The following is a 20,030-nucleotide window of genomic DNA, read 5'->3' as shown; positions in this document are numbered from 1 at the left end:
GTTTGAGCTGCAAAAGATGAGGAGCTGCGTGGCTACAGGACGGCGACGGAGATAAAGAATTAACGTCCATGAAGAGAGAAAGAGAGGAAATCAGTCACAGTTATCAGCTCTTCTATCTGTGTGATGCGGCGCTGATCACACAGAACGATCAAATGCACATGAAGCTCCTGCAACGATGCAGAAATGTCTGTGTGCGCAGGCAGGCGGCCTCCGTCTGTGTCAACAGTGCTGCAGAGCGGCTCCTACAGGTGCCACTGCAGAGCCCTCACAGCCTCCCTGTCACATCAGCAAGAAGTGAAGAGGAAAGGCTGTGGTTTTTTTTTTTATAGGAGCTGATAATGCTGTGCATAATCATGTCCAGTGATAATACAGGCCATTACATTTGGGCTTAATCACCCTGAATGACGTACTTTGGGCTGGTGTTAGACGTCCAGTGTTTGTTTGGTTTGCATGGCGCTCGCACATTATTATGAGCCAGGTCGGTTACATCAGAGCGTTCGGATCAGGAACGTCGCTTTTCCCGGTTGTAATCAGGACTTGGATGTTGATGTGAAGACTTTTTATGACTCAGAGTGATAATAACAATAAGTGCAGTGTGATACGAGGATGGGATGTGGCCTCTAATATGTAGGTGGATGTTTTGCTTCACCACCCAGGTGTGACCTTGTTTGTTTTGTTTTTTTTCATACTCTAAAAGCTGTTGCATTTGAAATCTTTAGTATTTCCATGTTCATGATGATTCAGAAAACTCCCATGATGCACCTCCAAGGGGTCATCCATCCTCATGAGCTGATAAGAGCATCAAAACCAGAAAGCCATACGTACCTGTAAGAATTTCTAAAGTCTATAGATGAACGACTTTTAATAGATTATGGTATCGACCTCGGTCACAGCTGTATTCAGGTTAATTCATTTATCCATTTGATCATCCTGGATGGTATTTAGAAAATACTAATGGTCCAGAAATGATTTCATGTTTCCTGATGACTTAACATTCAGCTTTAAGGCCACTCCGTTAACTAACCGTTGACTCAATAGAGGTTAAGATGGATCAGTGACACACAAGGGGCCTGGTAGCTTAGCATTATCCACAGACCATTTCCCACAAATTTGATGCATCGATTGAGCAACGACACCAGAAATATACGGGAAGACCGGCTCCCGCTAAATGACTGAACAATTAGCCACGTGCTAATTTCCTAATGTGATGATGAATATGTGACAAACTAATAAGCAGAGATGAGATATTTACCAGTCAGTGGTTTGCTACGGCTCAGTGCTCCTACGGCTGTAAATGAGAGGATGCAAATTTTTCCAATGATGCTTAAAAATGTTGCAGAGCAAATGTCTGGTATTTAGAAATTTGAGATCAAAACAATGGAGCAGAGGTGATTCATTTCTTGTGTGAAGGGACCTGATCACAGAGAAAGATAATTTGCCTGCAGGATATTGGGAGCTTTGCACCATGTGTGTAGGAGATAAGAGCCGTTGTATCAAAGGCTCTCACAGTCACATAGCTGTGCAAGATTTGACTGGAGGAAAACCAGTCAGGTGTGATTTATAAACAAATGTGAAGGCGCTGCTGAGGTCAGCTGTCACCTTCACCTTTTTAAGTGCACAGCAGGAAACACCTGTTCAGACAATGACTGCAAACGCACGACTGAAATGTCCCCAGAGCTGCTCATCTACTGTACTGTAGGCCCTGCTGTCGCAACGAAAATCCTAATTCATCTCCCTAAAAATCATCAGGAGGAGGGGGGGGGGTCTATTTTGACTGAAATCCCATTCATCCTTGTTTACTCGAGTGGTTTGTAGGGCTAACCCCCGCGATCAGGGAGTGTGGACACATGCCATGAATCATTGTATCATGGTGGGGAGGGAGAGTGAGTAATATCTGGTACACAGGTGCTCAGTCAAAGAGGATCAGATTTAACGAGATCTATTTATACCCTCTCACTGTGGATTAGGCCAAGAGAATGCCACACTGCTGCCCAATCAACCCTCTTGTTGCTCTCTCTACCCACCCTGGTGTTTGTTACCCCCCCCCCCCTCCCCTCGCCCGTAACCCCTATTAGACAGCTGAGTGCCACTCGTGGACACATTAACATGACATGACCGCACGCCTCTGGATTACGCTGCAGAAAAAAAAACTGCCACAGGCTACGACGGCGCGCGGGTCGTCCTCGTCCTCGTCACCTCGGCTGCTGAGCTGAGCTTTGGCGGAGAGACACCTCAGAGGACGGGGAAACTGAGCGAGCGGAAAAAAACGTGTTGGGCTAGTGAGAGGTTTAAATGTGTGGGGGGGGATAAAGGAGCCCTGGGCGAAGATGATAGGGAGAAAGTAGGCCAGTGTTGTATGCTGTACTGCAGATGTGTGAGATTCTTGGAGCAGATCCATATGAGGTTTAACCGTCTCGGATATATGCAAAAACCCTCGACCCTGTCAATCCATTGTTGTATTACACATGAAATCTGCAGCAGACTGACAAACAGCTGCTGCAGCCAGTGAGTAGCCTATAAATACTCCACAAAAATACCTTTATTTAAGTTATAGATAAACTTCACTTCACTTTTTTACCTCACGTTTTACAACGATTTCACATCTTACGTTGACCTACATCAGCACACAAAGTAATCTGAATCTGTCAGAGACAATTTCTTAGATTTCAGCGCAATTATCTATTTTAAGGTGCGAGAGAAAAGAAGAAGAAGAAGAAGACGCAAAAATAGATAAAACTCCTTTGATTTCCAGCTGCTCTGAACCGGAATCGTCTGATCCTGACCCGTGTCAACAAAAAGCCATGATTAATCTTTTTTACTTCTGCGAGTTTGGCTCTCTTGTCATCAGAGCTGTCAGGTGAGCTGACAAAGCCCCATGCCGCATAAATTCTTGCTCTGTGCTGCTGACAAACCTAAATTCAAAGTCAGACATGCGACACACACACAAACTGCTCTATTAATAGTGTTTAAAAACTTGCTGCTTGGAGAAAAAGCACTGCAGATCATTTCAGTAGCCGCCCGCCATTGTCAGCTGTCTTCTTTAGGCCCACTGTCAGTTTTTTACATCTGGAGACGTAGAGCCTTACAGAGATTTACACAGACTCAGCTTTGTCAAATCCCACTTTTTGTGGAGAGATTATGTTTCCAGATCGAGTGCATGACGTATTTAAGTCATTGTTACAGCTGCAAACCAGTTATGACATCTTCCAAGCGTCCGAAACGGTCACATATTACAGAAGATATAGCTGTTTTCTTTACTTTGACTTTGTACAACTCTGTCAGCGCCTTTCAGTGTTTTGATAACTGTAATGACATGATGCGCTACACGCACAGCTTTTTAACAGCATGCTGTCATATTTGTATTAAAATCCATTAATAATTTCATTATCTTCACGCCAATTCATGATGCCATGTTTGCAGACAAACATGCAGATCTTCCAAATCTGACTGCGGGTTTCATGCGACAAAATTAAAAAAAAATGTACTAATACAAGATGTCCAAAAAGCCAGTATTTCATGTTAAGCTGTTCTACAGCATAAAATAGGTCAGGACAGGGATTAAAAATAAATATCAGTTATATGGGCTTTACCAATACAGTAGCTGCACAGTATACAAAAAAAACTGGGATAAACTGGCTTAGCAATAGGAAGAACCAGCGGCTATACACTCACTGTGAGTCACAAAATGTTTCTGAACATTTGGCAGCGTCAGGACTGTTTTGTGGTGGGCAGAAACTGTCACAACAACAACAACAACAAGCGACAAATATAAAATGAACCATCAGCAATTTTCCACGTTTCAGCTGTGAATAAAACGCTGATGACATATAAGAACGCTCACATCCTGTGTAAAGACCAGGAGGCTGCCTCCACAACAAACATTCATTCAATTACTCTACAATTACTCACAAAGCAAATAGTACACAATAGGCAGGAGGGGAACACCCAGCGTCTTATTCATGTTGGCCTCATAAAACGGCTCAGCTGACCTACTGTAAATACACCAAGAAACATCCCTGCTGCCACCCACTGCTCCACAAAGCATGTTATAATTTACGAATATCAAATGACCTGTTAGGTTTTGGAAACTAAATAAATCGCGTGTCACATCTCAGGTTGTAAAAGAAGCTCTGTAAAGCCACAAAACCACATGAAAGGAAAGAAAATTAAGGCCGTTTTTAAATGTTACCTCTTTGAGCGGCGCAGACGAGCTCCACTGAAGAAATGTGGCATGTTAAAGTTGGACAGGACCGTCCACAGACTGGAGTCTGACATTGTGTCCAAGTCATGCCAAAGAGGCAGAGGTAACGGGGGCTTGTGAAGACGCTCTCGGGGGCTCTCGGGGAAGCGATGGCTCTCGGGGTTCAGGAAGAAGCGACCCCCGGTGCAGTCCAGACAAGTACTCCTACAACAGCTCTGCTTAGGTCCCAACTTCCTCTGCACAGGCACATCTGCAGCCAGCTGCGGCATAAACACACTGGCAGAGAGGACACGCCGTCCTCCTCTGTCCTCTAATAAAAAAAAATGAAAAAAAAGTAACCCAAGGAGAATCTGAAAGGCACAGAGTGTGTGATCCAGGTCAGGCGTTGACAGCCTCCTCTGTTGTGGGGATATGACACCTAATACCAGCTGACTTTTGTTTTCCCGTCTCACTGCGACTGTGTTCTGTATCCCAAACACTCATCCTGCTCCCTTCGCTCAACATGCTTCATATCATGTAACAGGCATCTACCACTTCACATCCTGCGAAGGGGGGGGTTGTGAGACAGAGGGGTACTGCATCATCAGCAGATGCTGCTGTGCACTCGCTGCTTTCACAAACTGGCTCCCCTCCAAGAGTCTGGTGGGTCAGTGTATTAAGCAGGACCTATTTGAAATGGAAATGCTGTGCTTTTTGCATGGATTTCTTCTGCTGCTGCAGGAATTCTTCCCTCAGCTGCTCCCGCCCTGCGCACAGTCCTGCCTCACCTTCCCTTCATCACCTTTGATCCTTGACTCAGGTTCTTTTATTGACTCTATCGGCAGATAAGCAGCCAAACACAAGCAGCTACTGTGAAAACATGCAGGAAACAATCGGTAATGTTATGGTTTATAATCAACTAAATCCACAGTAGCATTAATTAAAAAAAAGAGAGTTTTGCTTTAATTATGATTAATCTGACCTTTCTAGAAAGTCCCGGCAATGAAATACTCATGCACGCATCACACAAAAACTGGTCTTTCATCAGCTCAGTGATGAATTTGACTTTGAAGCTTCTGCACGTATGTGTGAGTTTCGGGTTGGCTCTTGACAGCAGCCTGTGGGGAGCAGAGTGTACAGCTACAGAAGTAACTGTCAGAGCTACGAACAAAACATCCTCCCAACCAGATGAGCCATAATAAACCTCTCACAGAGAATCCAGCCTCCGTCCCAGGACATTGATTGCTTTTATTCAATGACTCCTCTCCACAGCAGAGAGCAAAGTTCACAGACACTTGTGCTGCACTGCAATAATAAAGCTCCAGAGCTAAGAGATAAGAGAAACAGTGTTTGTCTGAGGCTGTGATCATGTGACTGATGGAGCAGCTATATGTTACTTTCACTTTTGTCTCATCTAAGCTTCAAATGAAGGGTCAGTCATTGAAGAATATTCAGACTATAAATGACAATACTGCACTGAAGACATGTGCATACGTGTCTCAAATGCTGCTTTGAACATCTGGACAGATTGTGATAACCTCAGTTTATTCTGTTGACTGCTATTGATGCTTCAGTTCAAGGTGGTTGCACAGATTTGCCAGAAATGCCGACCATTGGCCGACAAAGTTTACAGGTAACATTGCTTTGAGCTGAAACCGCCGCCTCATCAACCTGTTGGTACAAGTACATTGGTACGTTGGTGAAATGTCATGATCTCTATGAAAATCTGATAACATCATGTCATGCATTAATGCAACTGAAAGTAAATAGAAAGAAAAAAAGATGTGGGTAAATATTAGATTGTTGGTTTTTCTGCTCCAGCTGATTTGAAGAACTGAAACGATTAGTGAGGAAGAATCATTTTATAAATAAAAAGAAGAAAACACAGGTTCTCTTAATCTCTTATGACAGTAAACCTGCTGCATGTCTGGACCTGGCTGTTGAGTGGTTGGTTGACCAAATGATGAATAAATAAATTAAAAATAGATTTATCAATAACGTGTGATGCAGCTTTAGTTCCTGGATGTGTTGTAAAATGTGAATATATATTGTCATGACATGTCCAGCATGATATTCAACAGTAAATGACAAGTCTCATTGTTGGTTCAACAATTCAACATTTATTTTTAATTTATCTTCAAAATTATTGATTATTCTCCCGATTTATTGATTTTGAACAACAAAAAACAGGAAAAGAGAATTTAGATATTTAATTTGTATCTGACTCAGACTGAAACCAAGAGATATTCAGTTTACTTTCATGTACAAAGCCTCACAGCTTTTGAAAATAATATAAATGATGAACTGAATATCCAAAGAGTCAAGATTAACTTGATGCTGCTACTTGAGTTTGCAGTTCAGGGCCACAGCAAAACACTAAACCAAAACACATAAAAGGGTCCATAAACTTGTCAGACTACAGATACAAGCTGCTAATTCTTCAATTTTAAACATTTGAATTGAAGAAACAGAAGAGAGAAACTAGAGGTAAGGAGAGCAGACTGACACTGAAGAAGTGCACAGTCAGAGCACGGTTGGACCATCAGGACGCTGCAGATGAGACCAATCACCTGCCAAGAGCTTCGGCCTGGAAGGAGTTCAAAGGCTCCGGAAGAGACGGAGAGAGGAGAGAGGAGAGAGGAGAACGCCACCGTGACCGGAACAAAACGGCTGGCTCTACCTGCATGTTCCCTCTGCTGTAATACAGTGTTATCAGAGGCCATTCTTCTCAGTATAAAGTCTCTGTGTGTGTGTGTGTGTGTGTGTGTGTTCCCTCAGAGTGGCTCAGTCCGTCTCCCCACAGGCTGGTGTGACAGCCTTCACTCTAATTATGGCTCTGCTCTGTTTCTGCGCTCCACATAAGAAACCGTGGTTCAGACGGTTCAAAGTCAAACCTGCACAGAGCGGCGTGAGGATGGAGGTCACCATGTACCTCACCGTCCTCGCTCTGAACTCCCGACTCATTTACCGGCAGTTTTGGAAAATAAAAATAAACACTATCTTGACCTGTAATGAGTTTTTATTAAAAAAATACTGCATGCAAAGTATATACCACGACTGTATTAGCAATCTGGAGAACTGCGATTATATAATCCCAGTATTTAGCACAAGCACCAATCTGTCGTGAATGTTTTTGTGAAATCACCGTCTACCCTGAGAACTGATATGAAACACAGAAGCCAGTTAACACTTGCCCGGTGCTGTTACTTCCTTTTGTGTGCAGGTTAGCAAATAAATGTGCAGTTTGCAAACCACACTGACTGCACTGAGGTCAGCGTGCATGTAAAGATGCACTCAAAGTGTCTGTGTCTTGCCGGCCAGCGGAAACACAACGTAAACAAAACGTGTCACATGAGCTGCAGGATGTTTCTCCCTCTCTTTGTAGCTCTGCTTCTGTCCGTGTGCATGTTTTGGTTGCCGGTTAGGTCGTGTACAGTTGGTTTTATTAAGAGATTTTGGTGAAACAGCTGCTAAATGCCACTGGAAACAAACCTAATATGAGCAGTGGGTGTGAAATAAAAACACTTAAATTGCAGACTGGTGGAATAAATTAAGGAAAAAGAGCTGATGGTAACTGCTGAGTCAAGTAAGTCATCACATCTCTGTAGGCATCACTGTGAGCAGCACCTTTCACACATTCACCATCTATATCTACATCCACTTCACGCACAACATCTTCAATAAGACAATGAAGCACCACCACAGAGATAAACCAACACCGAGTCTGTTCGTCTCGTACCTGCAGACGTCGCTGTGCTACAAAGCTACAAAGCATCGCAACAACAAACCCTGTGTGCTGCTGGTGCATGATGGAATAAAAACTGAACTTATCAATAAAAAAGAAAGAAAAAAACAACACTCAATTTAAAAACATCTCCACAGTCTTGTATGGAGCTGACTCACTTGAATGCCTGCTCCACTTGACTCTGTGTGAAAGCTGAGCAGAACAAGAGGAGATCAGAGGTGAGATGAGTGGGTGTTTCGTGCTATTCATTGATATAGAAAAAGTCTCAAAATTGAGTGTTTTGAATGAGCGGAGAATTAAAGAAATAAATCAAGTTTCATTCCAACTCCTTCTCGTGACAAAACCTTGTGAGAAACAGCCTGAATAAAAGTCATAAAGTCAACAGAATGCAGAGATCACGACTATTAATTCTTGTACAAGCATGAGCTTTCTAGCGCTAAGAAGTCTGAGGTCTAAAAGTCTGAAGTGATGAAATCTCAGCTGGACTGTGGTAAAGAGAAGATACTCAACAATTTAAATATAATAAGAGTCATGAAATCGACCTTAAATGATACAGATCATCATGAATCACAAACTGTGCATCACAAGAAGGCAATGAATGAACCCAACGCAGAACCACAACAAGATGGCTTCAACCTTAGTGACCTATTTGTGAAGTGAAACCCCAAAACGAAGCTGGTGGATTCAAAACATCTGAGAAGTCAAAGACCCGCAGAGAGAAGAATCATTTTAGTGGCAAAAGGATAAATGTCTCCATGTTCTTATATATGCATATAAAAACCCCAATCTGAAGCTCCATCAGCAGATGCAGACTTAAAAGCAGAAACGAGTCAAGATATAAGCAATAAGCTCGGATACAGAACGATTACTAAAACTGTTTTCAATACAGTTCGTTCCTAAATGAATCAATCCAGCCGGGACTCGGACAGATTGAGACCATTCTTCACTTTGATGTATTGCAAACGCCACAAATCCTACTTAGCACATGAAAGAGGAGCATAAACCTCTGAACGGAGAGAGAGAGAGGGGGGGAGATGGGGGAAGGGGGTGACACCATCAAACATTATATAAGTGCTGTGTCCTCCCTCTTTTCAAAGTCGTTTCAATGGCTGATGATTTTGGGAACGCAGGATGAATACCCACTTTCAGTCCTTGTGACACATGAGCACAAGATTGACCCGAACATGTTCTTATAGGCTTTTCAAAATAAAATAACCATGGTTGGAAGAGGGGAGGAGGGGGAAAAAAAACAAAAACAAAAAACAAATACTCTTGCTTACCTCCAAAAATGAAAAGCGTGCAGCGGGCTGCACGGGCTGCAAGGACTAGTGGGAGTGGGGCTCAAGCTTCGGGGAGTGAGGCTGTAAGTTAAATGGAGTGTAGTGAATAGACGTCTTTTATCACACACACACACACACACACAAACAGACAGGACAGAAACAACCCCCCCACCCCCCCACCGCTCTGACGCGTGCCCAGATGAAGACAGCAGCATCATGAAGAGTAAATATTCCCTGTCAGGTGAAGCGAAACTGTGTTTAAAGAGCAGGTTTCCAAGGCATTTGTTTGTCTGTGCATGGTTCTGCAATGTTTGACCCCCTCCCCTCCTCCTGTCCCCTTCCCCCCCAAAATGGTTTCTATTCAGGCAGAAAGCAAAAGAGAACAAACATGCACACCTGCTAAAACACTAGACATCGTAAACGAAGTCACAGATTAACCTCATTTCACAGCTGAACGCTTAAAAACGCAGCCGTTTCTCCTCCTGTTGTACACCACGTCGTCCATACTGTGTCTATGTGATTATTGAGCCCTATTCAAACTCAACTTTCAGCAGTGGCACTGCAGAGCATTAGGTCACATAGAGGTGAATAACTTTTACTGCAGTGGCAGTCCCACTTCATTCATCACACTCTTCATACATATAAAAAAAATGCTGCAGGGTTTTTTTTTCTATAATTTCTAATCCATCAATGGGCCTGATCACACTGTCTTAGGATATATCTTATTCAACACACAACCATCTCACTGCCTCAGTGTTCCTTCATTATGATAAACATGGACACTGTAGATTATTTAGACTGAATCATACATGCAGTCTGCTCCTGCAGCTGCACTGATTTAAAAAAAACTGTGCAATTGCATTGTTTAAGGAGCAACTATTTGGCTTTTTTAAAGAAGGTAAAGTTATACATTTGTGACCCATATACGTCCTCCTTAAGGACCAATGGGCTTGGAGCGTATCAGTCAGGGTGGGGAGGATGGAAAGTCAAACCAACACATTGTTTGTGGGGTTTTTTCCACGGGATTTGTTGTTGACAGCAACACTGACTGCAGCCACGTCTTTTATGAAGCACTAATAAAAAAAACAACACAAAACGCACACCCAGTGCTCTATGAAGGATTTAACATGTTGGCTGCTACAGCACAACACAACACAGCACAACACAACACGGTCTTCATTGTGCATTAAAATGAGATGCTGTTTGAATCTCAGGGTGTACAGGAAGCAGGAGGAGAACCATAACAAACGCCTTGTTGACCCAAATACAAAAAAAAAATGGATCAAGTCAAAAGGAACGACTGTGATGATGGGGGCGGGGGGGGGGGGGGGGGGGGGGGGGAGCTGCCATCTTAACACAGTGATTCGCTGCTTTTCACCTTATTGATCACATCCAGCAAACACTTGCACTGCACGACTCATCATAGGTGATAGGTGCGCTGCGAGTGTGCGTACGTGTGTGTGTGTGTGTGTATGTGTGTGTGTGTCACGCCAGCAAATAAAGCATGTTGTGCTGTTGCGGCACTCCTCAGCGTGACACGTTATCTGTCTATCACACACACGTGCGGGAAGACAAATGCGTGAGCACACAACAACACACACATCCACACACATACACAAGCCACTGTTGCCTAGCTGTGAAGGATTTGACATTAGACTTCCTGCTGCAGATGCTGCTGCTGCTGCTGCTAATGCTAACACTGCACACACACTGCACACACACAGACACACACACACGGCTTAAAGCAACAGTGAAAGACAGCAACAGAATATGACACAGAGACAGATGAAGCTGCAGACTGCAGAGGAGCAGCAGCCTCCCCGGTAGGATAACGGAGGAAAATACTCACTCTAGCGTCAGCCCTGGTATTCTCAGCCTCTCCCGCTGGGCTTTCATGGCTGAACTGTGCTCGTTTGCTCTATTGTGGTCATGATATGCATTCACACTGACTGCCTGCTTCTCTGCCTGCTTGCCTGTCTGCCTGCCGTCCCCCCTTTGCACTGACAAAGAGCCAAACCCAGCCACCACAGTGCGATGAGACGGATTGGTTTTCTCTCCCCTCACAAAAAAAAGGGGAGGGGGGTGAAAAAGGAAAGGGGGAGGAGGGTGCTGGTTGCTGGTGCTGGTGCTGGTGGCAAGGTTTCTTGTTTTGGTCTTTCCACGTTCCACCTTGAAGCTGTCAAATGAGATCCTCAGCTGCCTGCGGAGGGCACGGAGAGGCAGGACAATACCCCTTCTCCCCTCCCCTTCATACACGCCCCCCTGCTCCTTAACAAACGCATGCACATTTGAGCCCCCTACCACTACCACTGACACCACTCCAACCCCCCCTCCCCTCCCCTCCCCACCTCAACAGCCACAACTCCTCCCCCAGCTGGTGACTTGCTACATAGCAGAAATGAATGCAATAAATTAAATCTACATTTTTTTTTTTGTCTGCTCCTCCGACACGCAGTCACCTTGACAGACGCCTTGACTAACGCCGGCCACGCAGCGCACGATGCAATGTCACCACGACACAAGAAGAAGATGATGTCATCTTCTGAGAAAAAAAAAAAAAACATAATGCACCACTACCTGCCAGTCCACATCAGTCCAGTCAGTGCACAGCTGACCGTTTTCAAGTGAGAGAAATATAGGGTGTAAAAGAGAGAGGGATTTGTTCACAACGCTGCGGGGAAATACAGAAGAAGCATGAATTCAGTTAAATTAGGGAGGCATGAGTGTCGGGTGTGTGATTGTGGAGCCGAACACAAAGTAATAAAGCACAGTGACGCACTAGACTTGACTGTCCCTGCCCCTGCAGGGATTTGAAACACCCCAGAGCCTCCTCTTCATCATTTTAGCATTTTATTTCATCCACACTTATCTCTGCAGACGCTTTATTGCCAAAACATCAAGATCCCAATAAGTCAAAATGAATCAATGACTCACTGGGGAGGGAAGTGTCCAAGGCTTGAACTATACAGGGGAGTTAATCAGATAATTTAACAGCAGCACACTGTAAAAACATGCACGGTTAAAACATGTGGTGTTGCTAAAATGAGTCAGCTGAAACAACAGCTGCAGCAGCTACGATGGTGCTGGTGGTGTTAAACCAAGACTGAGAGACGAAGAAGAAGAAGAAGAAGAAGAAGATGAAGAAGTGCAGGAACCAGAGCAGAGGCTGCTGCCTCACTTACTCATCCAGGGAGCCAATGAATACTTTATTACTACGAGCATGTTTGAGGAGCAGAGAGAGCCACAGCAGATGACACCAAACTCTGCATTTACCACAGAGACGGTGGCAGGAACTGGAGCAGAAGAGCATCCTGTGCCTCGAGTACAGCGGGTCAAGAGTACAAACCTGGCGTCAGCACCATCACCGCCTCATTAACGCCCAAACATTTTCATGCTGCATGCTACATTTTCTCATATAATTAGTGGTTTTATTTCTAAAAAAGTCTGATAAGAGGGTTCAGTAACGGTCCTCAACTTTCAATGGTGGCAGAGTAAATAAACCGACTCTGAGTTTGTGTTTTTGTCGCAAACAGAAACCTCCGACCCGTGACCCGTGACGCCAGTCGGTGGCACTGGACCCTGTTTTTTGTGTAGGTTCTTTCTGCCCATCATCTGAAAGTCAATGAGACATAAATCCAACGTTTCATGGTGTTCAGGCAGTTTCCTCTGTCCTCATGGAGATGTCTGGAGAAATGCAAGTGAAGGTGGAGTGCAGAGAATTCATGGAGAGACATGCATTATTCAGTATGCAGAGGTCCTCCTGTTAAAGTTATATATGTAAACACTGCAGCTGTGCACAGATAATTGATGCGGTTCAGAGACGGCTAATTGATCTTTCACAATCAGACAAGCTTCTTCTTCTGTCTGGACAAACACATCAATGCCTGATGATGAAACTTTTTCCTCATCAACAATGCGAATGTGAGTAACTCATTCAGAGTGCCATTAACATAAATGGACTTTCCTGTGTTTATTAGTTGCAGCTGTATCATCATCACCATCATCATCCTTTTACGCCCGACAATTCACTTTTTCAAATAACTGTGACTATTCATTTCGGGGCCTGTGCAACAGTACATCACAAACTCATTTAAACCTGTTGTCACATTGGCAGTTTGACAGCGTCTTAAAATGAATCCTGCGCCGCCGAATAAATCTGCAGCTTTTCAACTTTTGTAACTTTTCTGAAACATAAAAGGAGGCTCGTCTCAGGCAGCCATTGCCCCGTCGTGTGAAGGAGTCAAAGTACAAAGGGTTTTGTTCTTCGTTCTTTCTCGAGCTCTCTTCTCAACGCAACACTACGGATGTCTTTGAGGATAGGAAAGAAAGAAAAAAAAATGTGTAGGCGCACTCTGTTATCCCCATCTGAATGATTATTATCATGTCTCGCCCCTCCCTTTGAGCCGGGCTGTTCAGAGCCGCTATAAACACTTCTGCCTTCAGAAGTGGTGAGAGGACATGTTATGCAAACTGGTTTGTTTGGAGCGCACCCCGACCTTAAACTTTCCTGCCAACAAGTGGAGACTGCCATTCGTCTCTCTGTGCTGAAACAGAGGACCCCAGAGAAAAGAAAAGAGAACATGTTCAAATTTAAAGATATAACTACATCACTTACTGCTATTAATCTGCAGCAGGAGCAAAAGACTACAAAGAGAAAAAGGATCAACCTTTATGCATGAGTTTATAAATCAAAGGCGGATGAATCAGCCGTGTGCAGTGCAGGAGTTAGAGATTCCTACCCAACAGTAAACAACACGAGGAAGAGATCTGCAAACATTAATCAATGCTTTACATGTGTTCAGTCATCAAAATATTATAAAACTGAATAAATGTTCAGCAGTGCTCATTTATCTGCTTTGTCAGAGTGTTTCTGTGGCTCTGGGTGAAGGTGCTGTAGGTGACTCACAGAGGTTTTTCATTATAATGTTCGACTGCTACTGAACTCGGGGTGAGAAAAAAACTTGGACTGACTCACGGCGCAGCGTCTATTGTTCAGCTTCAGTTCATTTGAAATCAGTTCTACCTTGATGGAGCCGGCGCAGACCCACCACCACATCAGCTTCTGCAGCAAAGCTTTAACTTGGCACACAAAGTAGCTCGGAAAGCTTTTTTTTTTTTTTTTTTTTTTAACTCCTCTGACGTGGAATCAGTGATACGCAGTACACAACCTTATTAACACGTTTTAATTAATGCCACAGCTGCTCCATTGTGGCACTTCCTTGTAAAAATCTTGTGACCACATTGTTTAATTGACACTCACAGGATCATGTCAGCGGCCTTATAGTAGAGCAGATTCTCATTAGGAGAAGGTGAGGGCCACTGTTGTGACTTTGCAATATTTTAGCTGAAGATTACTGGTGATAATTGCAGCACTTGGAGTTTGGCAGCAGATATTTTCTGTTCCTATCGGAGCCGCCACTCGTTATCGTCCAACACTGTTTGTTTTCTTAACACCGATAGATATTTTTTTTGCCCCTGAAGAAAGAATGAGTTATATGGTCTTATGAATATATAAAGCTTTTCAGAGATTAATCCTGCTCATCTTCACTGACCTCACAACACCAGTTTTATATGGTTTGGTTTTGTTAACATAAGCAGCTTTATCAGGCACTGCCAACCCTTCAGACTAGGACGGACATGTGCAGAGTATGAATTATCAAAACACTGAAATATTAGTGTATTATAATAAACATTTAACTAGGGCCACTAGGGGGCAGGGCACCAACCTATGAACACAATGCTCACATGTACTATTACCTGAGTATTAATAGGTTTAGAAACTTACAGCTAACTACAGCAGGAGTCATGTTTTTTTCTTGTTTAGTTTTAACTTATCTGACTATGTTTGATATTTAACTAATCATGATACCTGTTGTTTTAAAAGTTTTCTATATTCGCCACGACTTCACAACTTGATTAAAAAAAAAAAGAGAGATATGAAAACAACAAAAAGCCCCTTTTGTTGATTCAATTGTCTTACAAGGTTTGTATCACAACAAATATTTTATTCTACGGTTTCTATTTTAATTTTATTTATTTTTTATTATAATGTGTATTTAACAGGGACGATACATACAACATTGCCACAGAAAATGGAAAATGTGATGCATACAAGACGTCTAGCTTCAGCTAATTTGCAGCACTTACAGTCAGTTAAGTGCTCTATATTATGAATGAATCTGTCTTGGCAAAAATAACTTATAAACAGAACAGGTGTCTATAAAATTCATCCTGCGGATGTCGAGTAACATGATCATACATTTGAAAGTGAGTTTGTTTCAGTGTTTCCACTCTGTGCTGGGCGACAGAACCAAAACAGGAAATTGTGGGTAAAAAGTTGTAACTGTCTATATGAGTAACATTTTTCACACTGTGCATCTAGTCATTTAAATTGTATAAAAATGATGAGCAGTACAGCGTTAAAGTTGAAATCCATAAGTTAAGATTCAACCACTACTTCTACTTTTCTTCTATTCTGCATTAGAAACAGTAACTTCTCTATTGTGCGTTCATCCATGAATATACAAGGTGTCACCATGAGTATGTTGCATGAGCAGATACAAACAATTGGGAAAAAGGACTGAACCGAAGACAGCTGATGTGACCCAGAGCTATTACAAATTTCACACTTGGAAATAGACAAAATGCCATGTTTATTAAAAACCCCAGGGAGAACAACAACCATAAAACTAATACAGAAAATAAATCTCTATGTATGGCTCAACCGGTAACAATCTGCTGTGAAGTTCCTGCAGCATCTGTTGTTTGAATATCACCATAAAAAGACCATGTAACAGAAGCCACAGTCAACAACAACTCTCCTGCTGCTGAGCGAAGCAGCTGAAACTGTGACAGTGCTGCATTTTTGTCGTACACCGCACATCTAGTAAACCGACTGTGCATCGAGTCGCCGGCAAATACAAATGACTGATTTTCAGTTATTTAATTGGACCTGGGCTAAAGACCTCCAGTTATTAAGGTCAGTCTATAAATAGGTCCCAGTCATCACTCAACTAGAATGACTCATGTTGAAAACAACTTCACACATGACGCAGATTGAAAGATAAAATCCATCACCGACGAAGACGCCCATTCATGTTAAAGCACATTCAACAGGAGTCAATACATGAGTTATTGATCACTTCATGTTCACTTCACTCATGTTAAAAGTGATAAATGGAATAACAGGTGACAAATATTAAGATAAATAGCGATTATGATGAGTGTGAAGCAGTCACATCTACTTTGTCATATCCAAACACCATTACTATGGTTACCAAGGTCACGGGAGGCTCCAGCGCTCTAAATATAAATCGGCAGATCACCATTAGTGATGGCTCACCTCTATTACAGTAGGTGCCCTCTGTGGTGAGGTGGCCGGGAGAACAGCAAGGTGTCATGGGTAAATCTTTCTCCTACGCACTTAAACAAACTGTAAAACCAAAAAAATCAAATGTCCGTGAAGTTTATTGTGCCCGACTCGGTTTAATTCATGTGACATATCATTGGACTCGTATCAACTTTAACGACCTTACTGAACGGGAATCGAACCAACCGGCTGAAGGACAGTTTCATGGTACACAGACTCTCTTTATATAATGGCAACACAGACCGTTACACCAAAGCCAAGTTCATCCACGTTTTGTGATTCTGAGTCATATTTATTTATCTAAAGAACGGCAGCGTAGTGTAAAAGCAACTATGTCAACATGAGTCCGAGCAGGAGTTTTGGATTTATCTCAGAAACTCATACAATTATGAAAATGTGAAGGGATTTTCACCAGAAAACAGCATTTACATATATTTTTTCCCCACTATGTTTTCATAATAAACCTCTGGCAAACAGATGAGTTGCTGGAGAAATATCCTGGTCATATCTTGTGTTGCAGAGAAAACATAGAAGCTAACTTTTAACCAGCTTTTGGGATATTTCCAGATAAAAAATCCATTTACTAACTGCACATACTGCTGGTAAGAAATAAAAAGAAAAAAAAGAAAAAAGAAAGAGAAACATCCAACGGACGACAGGTGGCGATGAGTAATTGAAAGAATCTACAGAGGGAAAAAAAACGACTTTCATGTTGAGATTACAGAACGAGCGCCGGTCAAATCGGCTGAAGAAGAAGAGGAAGAAGAAGTTGGCTCTAACTTGACGATGAGACACTTGAGAGTGGTGATGATTTTGTGGTGATGTTATCAAAGTGATCAGATTTATCTTTACTGTGTTTTTATCATGTCATGTTTATTCCTTATATTATCATCATCAATGCCAGCGAGGAGGAAAGTAACACTGCATTTAAATACTGAACAGAAACTTAAAGTGGGTTTATCTACTTGATAGTGAGGGAGTATTACCTGTAATGGGGCCGCTCTTATATATGGAGCATTTAATGGCTTTTCCAGCTCATAAAAAAACAGCATAAAATGTGAGTAACCGAGTGATGTGCTTTGCTGGAACGAGACTTGCTAAAGCAGCACTGCTCACATCCCACATGTCACTGTTGGTTTACATTGTTTCTAATGCAAATCACTTTATATTATCATTTGTAACTGAAATATCTGAACATATTTTTGCACAAATAACAACAAAACAGTTAACTATTAGTCATTTAAAAAAAAAAAAGGCATGCAGCATGCAAACCATCTGAGAGTTGCACACTAACTCTGAGTGAACTGTATTTTGTGCTGGGAGCTAATTTACAGATGCTCTGACTGAGGACACAAACTGCAGGATACAGTACTTTATGTGAAAGAACAGGGAGAACTTTACAAGTCCCATCCCAGTCAGTGATGCAGTTATTTCAGGGAATATTACTGTAAGATGTGTTTATGATGCAATAAATGAAAATAATCATTCATGAGACATCTCACAGTCTCTGTAGCTCAGTGAAATATAGTTTATATAGTTTAATGAGATTAAGTAACACCTTTCAACTAAAAATGCTTAGTCTTAAGTCATTATAAGACATTAACCATCATTCTCTACAATCACTATACTACATAATTTGATATTTTGACTGATTAGATAAATGTTGTGATACTGATCACAACTATTATGTCGTTCTACCACTTCTACATTAAGATGTATTGTCATAGGCAGGTGAAGGTGAATTACAGGTGTGTTTAAACAGAGAAATGAGCAGGTACTTACAAACTGCCTCTTCTGGGAAGACTCAGCTCTTTCTGTGAATGAAAAAAGAAGAATTATTTGAACATATGCTTATGCACTGGCCTTATGCACTGGCCTGTTCACATTCACTCTTATTCAGCTGCAATATATCCAATGAACTTCAACAGCACTATCTTTTACATAAAGAATATGAAGATTACTTTGTCAGATTGAAAAAAAAACCCACTTGTATCAGATCTTATGAAGCCAACATGTGCATTTTATGTCTTATAAATGACAACTGGCACAAACACACAACAACAGCCTCATCTGAGGCTACATAAATGAACAACAAAACATCGAACCCTAAAGACCTTTAAAAGTAAAGGCAGTGAACGTTGAGGAACAGACTGAGGTTCTGCTTAAAACAACAGCAGCAGCAGCTCACTCACTCACTCTGTGGCTGCTGCAGCTTTACAGCCTCACAAACAGCCGCCATATGGAGGGAGATCACAGAGCAGGTGTGAAACTGTTACATCCCATCACAGACAACTTCTCCAAGTTTAGACGCTGCATCTGGATTTCAAACTGTTCACTTAAATCACACAACAGATGAACCAGGTGAACGTGAAGGCCACACGGACAGCAGAGAAAGACCCCACTCCCCCAAAACCATCTCTCTCTTAAATAAGTTAATTAATTGATGCATTAGTTTATTAATAGGTTAATTAACAGCTTGGGGACAAATATTTGTAATGTAAAAATTTAAATGTATGGTAAAAAAAAAAAAAAAAAGGAAAGAAAAGACGCATACACTGTAGCTGCAGTTTCCTCAAATATTAAACTGTGTATGTTGCTGAAGCCCACAGTCGACGGCAGAGTAACAGAGGTCAGGATTTACTGTGTGTACCCAAACGCTCTGGCAAAAAGCACCAACAATGCCCTCATTGATTTCTTGAGGGATTATGTGTTCTCACAGGCTTGTTGCTTAAAGGATCAGTCTGCTGGCAGACATTTGCAGTATTGTAAAGCCTGCGCAGACGTTAAACATATTTGACTCGGCATGTTAATGCAACATGTAAAAGGTCTTTGATCACAGAAGCATTTGCTGTGTGAATACGGTGGATTGTGGAGAATAATGGCACAGATTTGCATGTTTCCCATTTTTCCCATACAGTATATTGCACAAGTAGATGGCAACATGAGAGAAATATTTACATGTGTGACAATACGTTAAATAAAAGCAGTGGACATGAGATGAGATTATTGGAACCAATGTTTTTTTCTATTGAGAGGTCCACGCTAGATTGATTTAAACTATCTTTAGGCAAATAAAAATAGTAGAAAACATGTGAGCTATTCAAAGAATATAAGAAGTGAAGCTTGTGTTGTTCACTTAAACAAACCAGAGACATATATTACTTATTATAGATGCTGTATATCGGCATCAGTGTAATATGGAGCATTTTTTGCTTTCCACCAGCACATATCCTGCATCGTTCTTACAAAAAATAACTTGAGACATCTTCAATTAAAAGTCAATCATAAAAAAAGCCCATCATAACCTAATCTATTAGTTTCTCAAACAGAAATTTTGTTACAGCCTCTGAACTCTAATATTGGTCTAATAAATTAATCACAAGTACAAAAATGTGCTGTTTATGCCTCGTAACGCTGCGTCTTGTTAAACCCGCCACCCCCCACTGAGTCTTGTTG

General features: G+C 42.0%; 1 protein-coding gene across 7 annotated transcripts in view; it reads right to left on the bottom strand.

Moving 5' to 3' along the window:
• The window catches only part of mast4 (microtubule associated serine/threonine kinase family member 4), a 93,559-nt gene that overhangs the window by 31,420 nt on the left and 42,109 nt on the right, over positions 1 to 20,030 (bottom strand). For 4 of the 7 annotated variants that reach the window (XM_083984082.1, XM_083984084.1, XM_083984083.1 and 1 more), the window contains one exon: positions 18,357 to 18,388. In XM_083984082.1, the coding sequence (XP_083840208.1) occupies positions 18,357 to 18,388 (32 nt within the window). Of the gene's footprint in view, positions 1 to 4,189; positions 4,575 to 9,205; positions 9,287 to 11,054; positions 11,499 to 18,356; positions 18,389 to 20,030 lie in introns of those variants that run through there. The other 3 variants (XM_083984085.1, XM_083984088.1, XM_083984087.1) reach the window with 3 other exon arrangements.

Source organism: Trachurus trachurus, assembly GCF_905171665.1.
Source record: "Trachurus trachurus genome assembly, chromosome: 12".
Lineage (NCBI taxonomy): Eukaryota > Metazoa > Chordata > Actinopteri > Carangiformes > Carangidae > Trachurus > Trachurus trachurus.
This window is presented reverse-complemented; position numbering and strand designations above follow the sequence as displayed.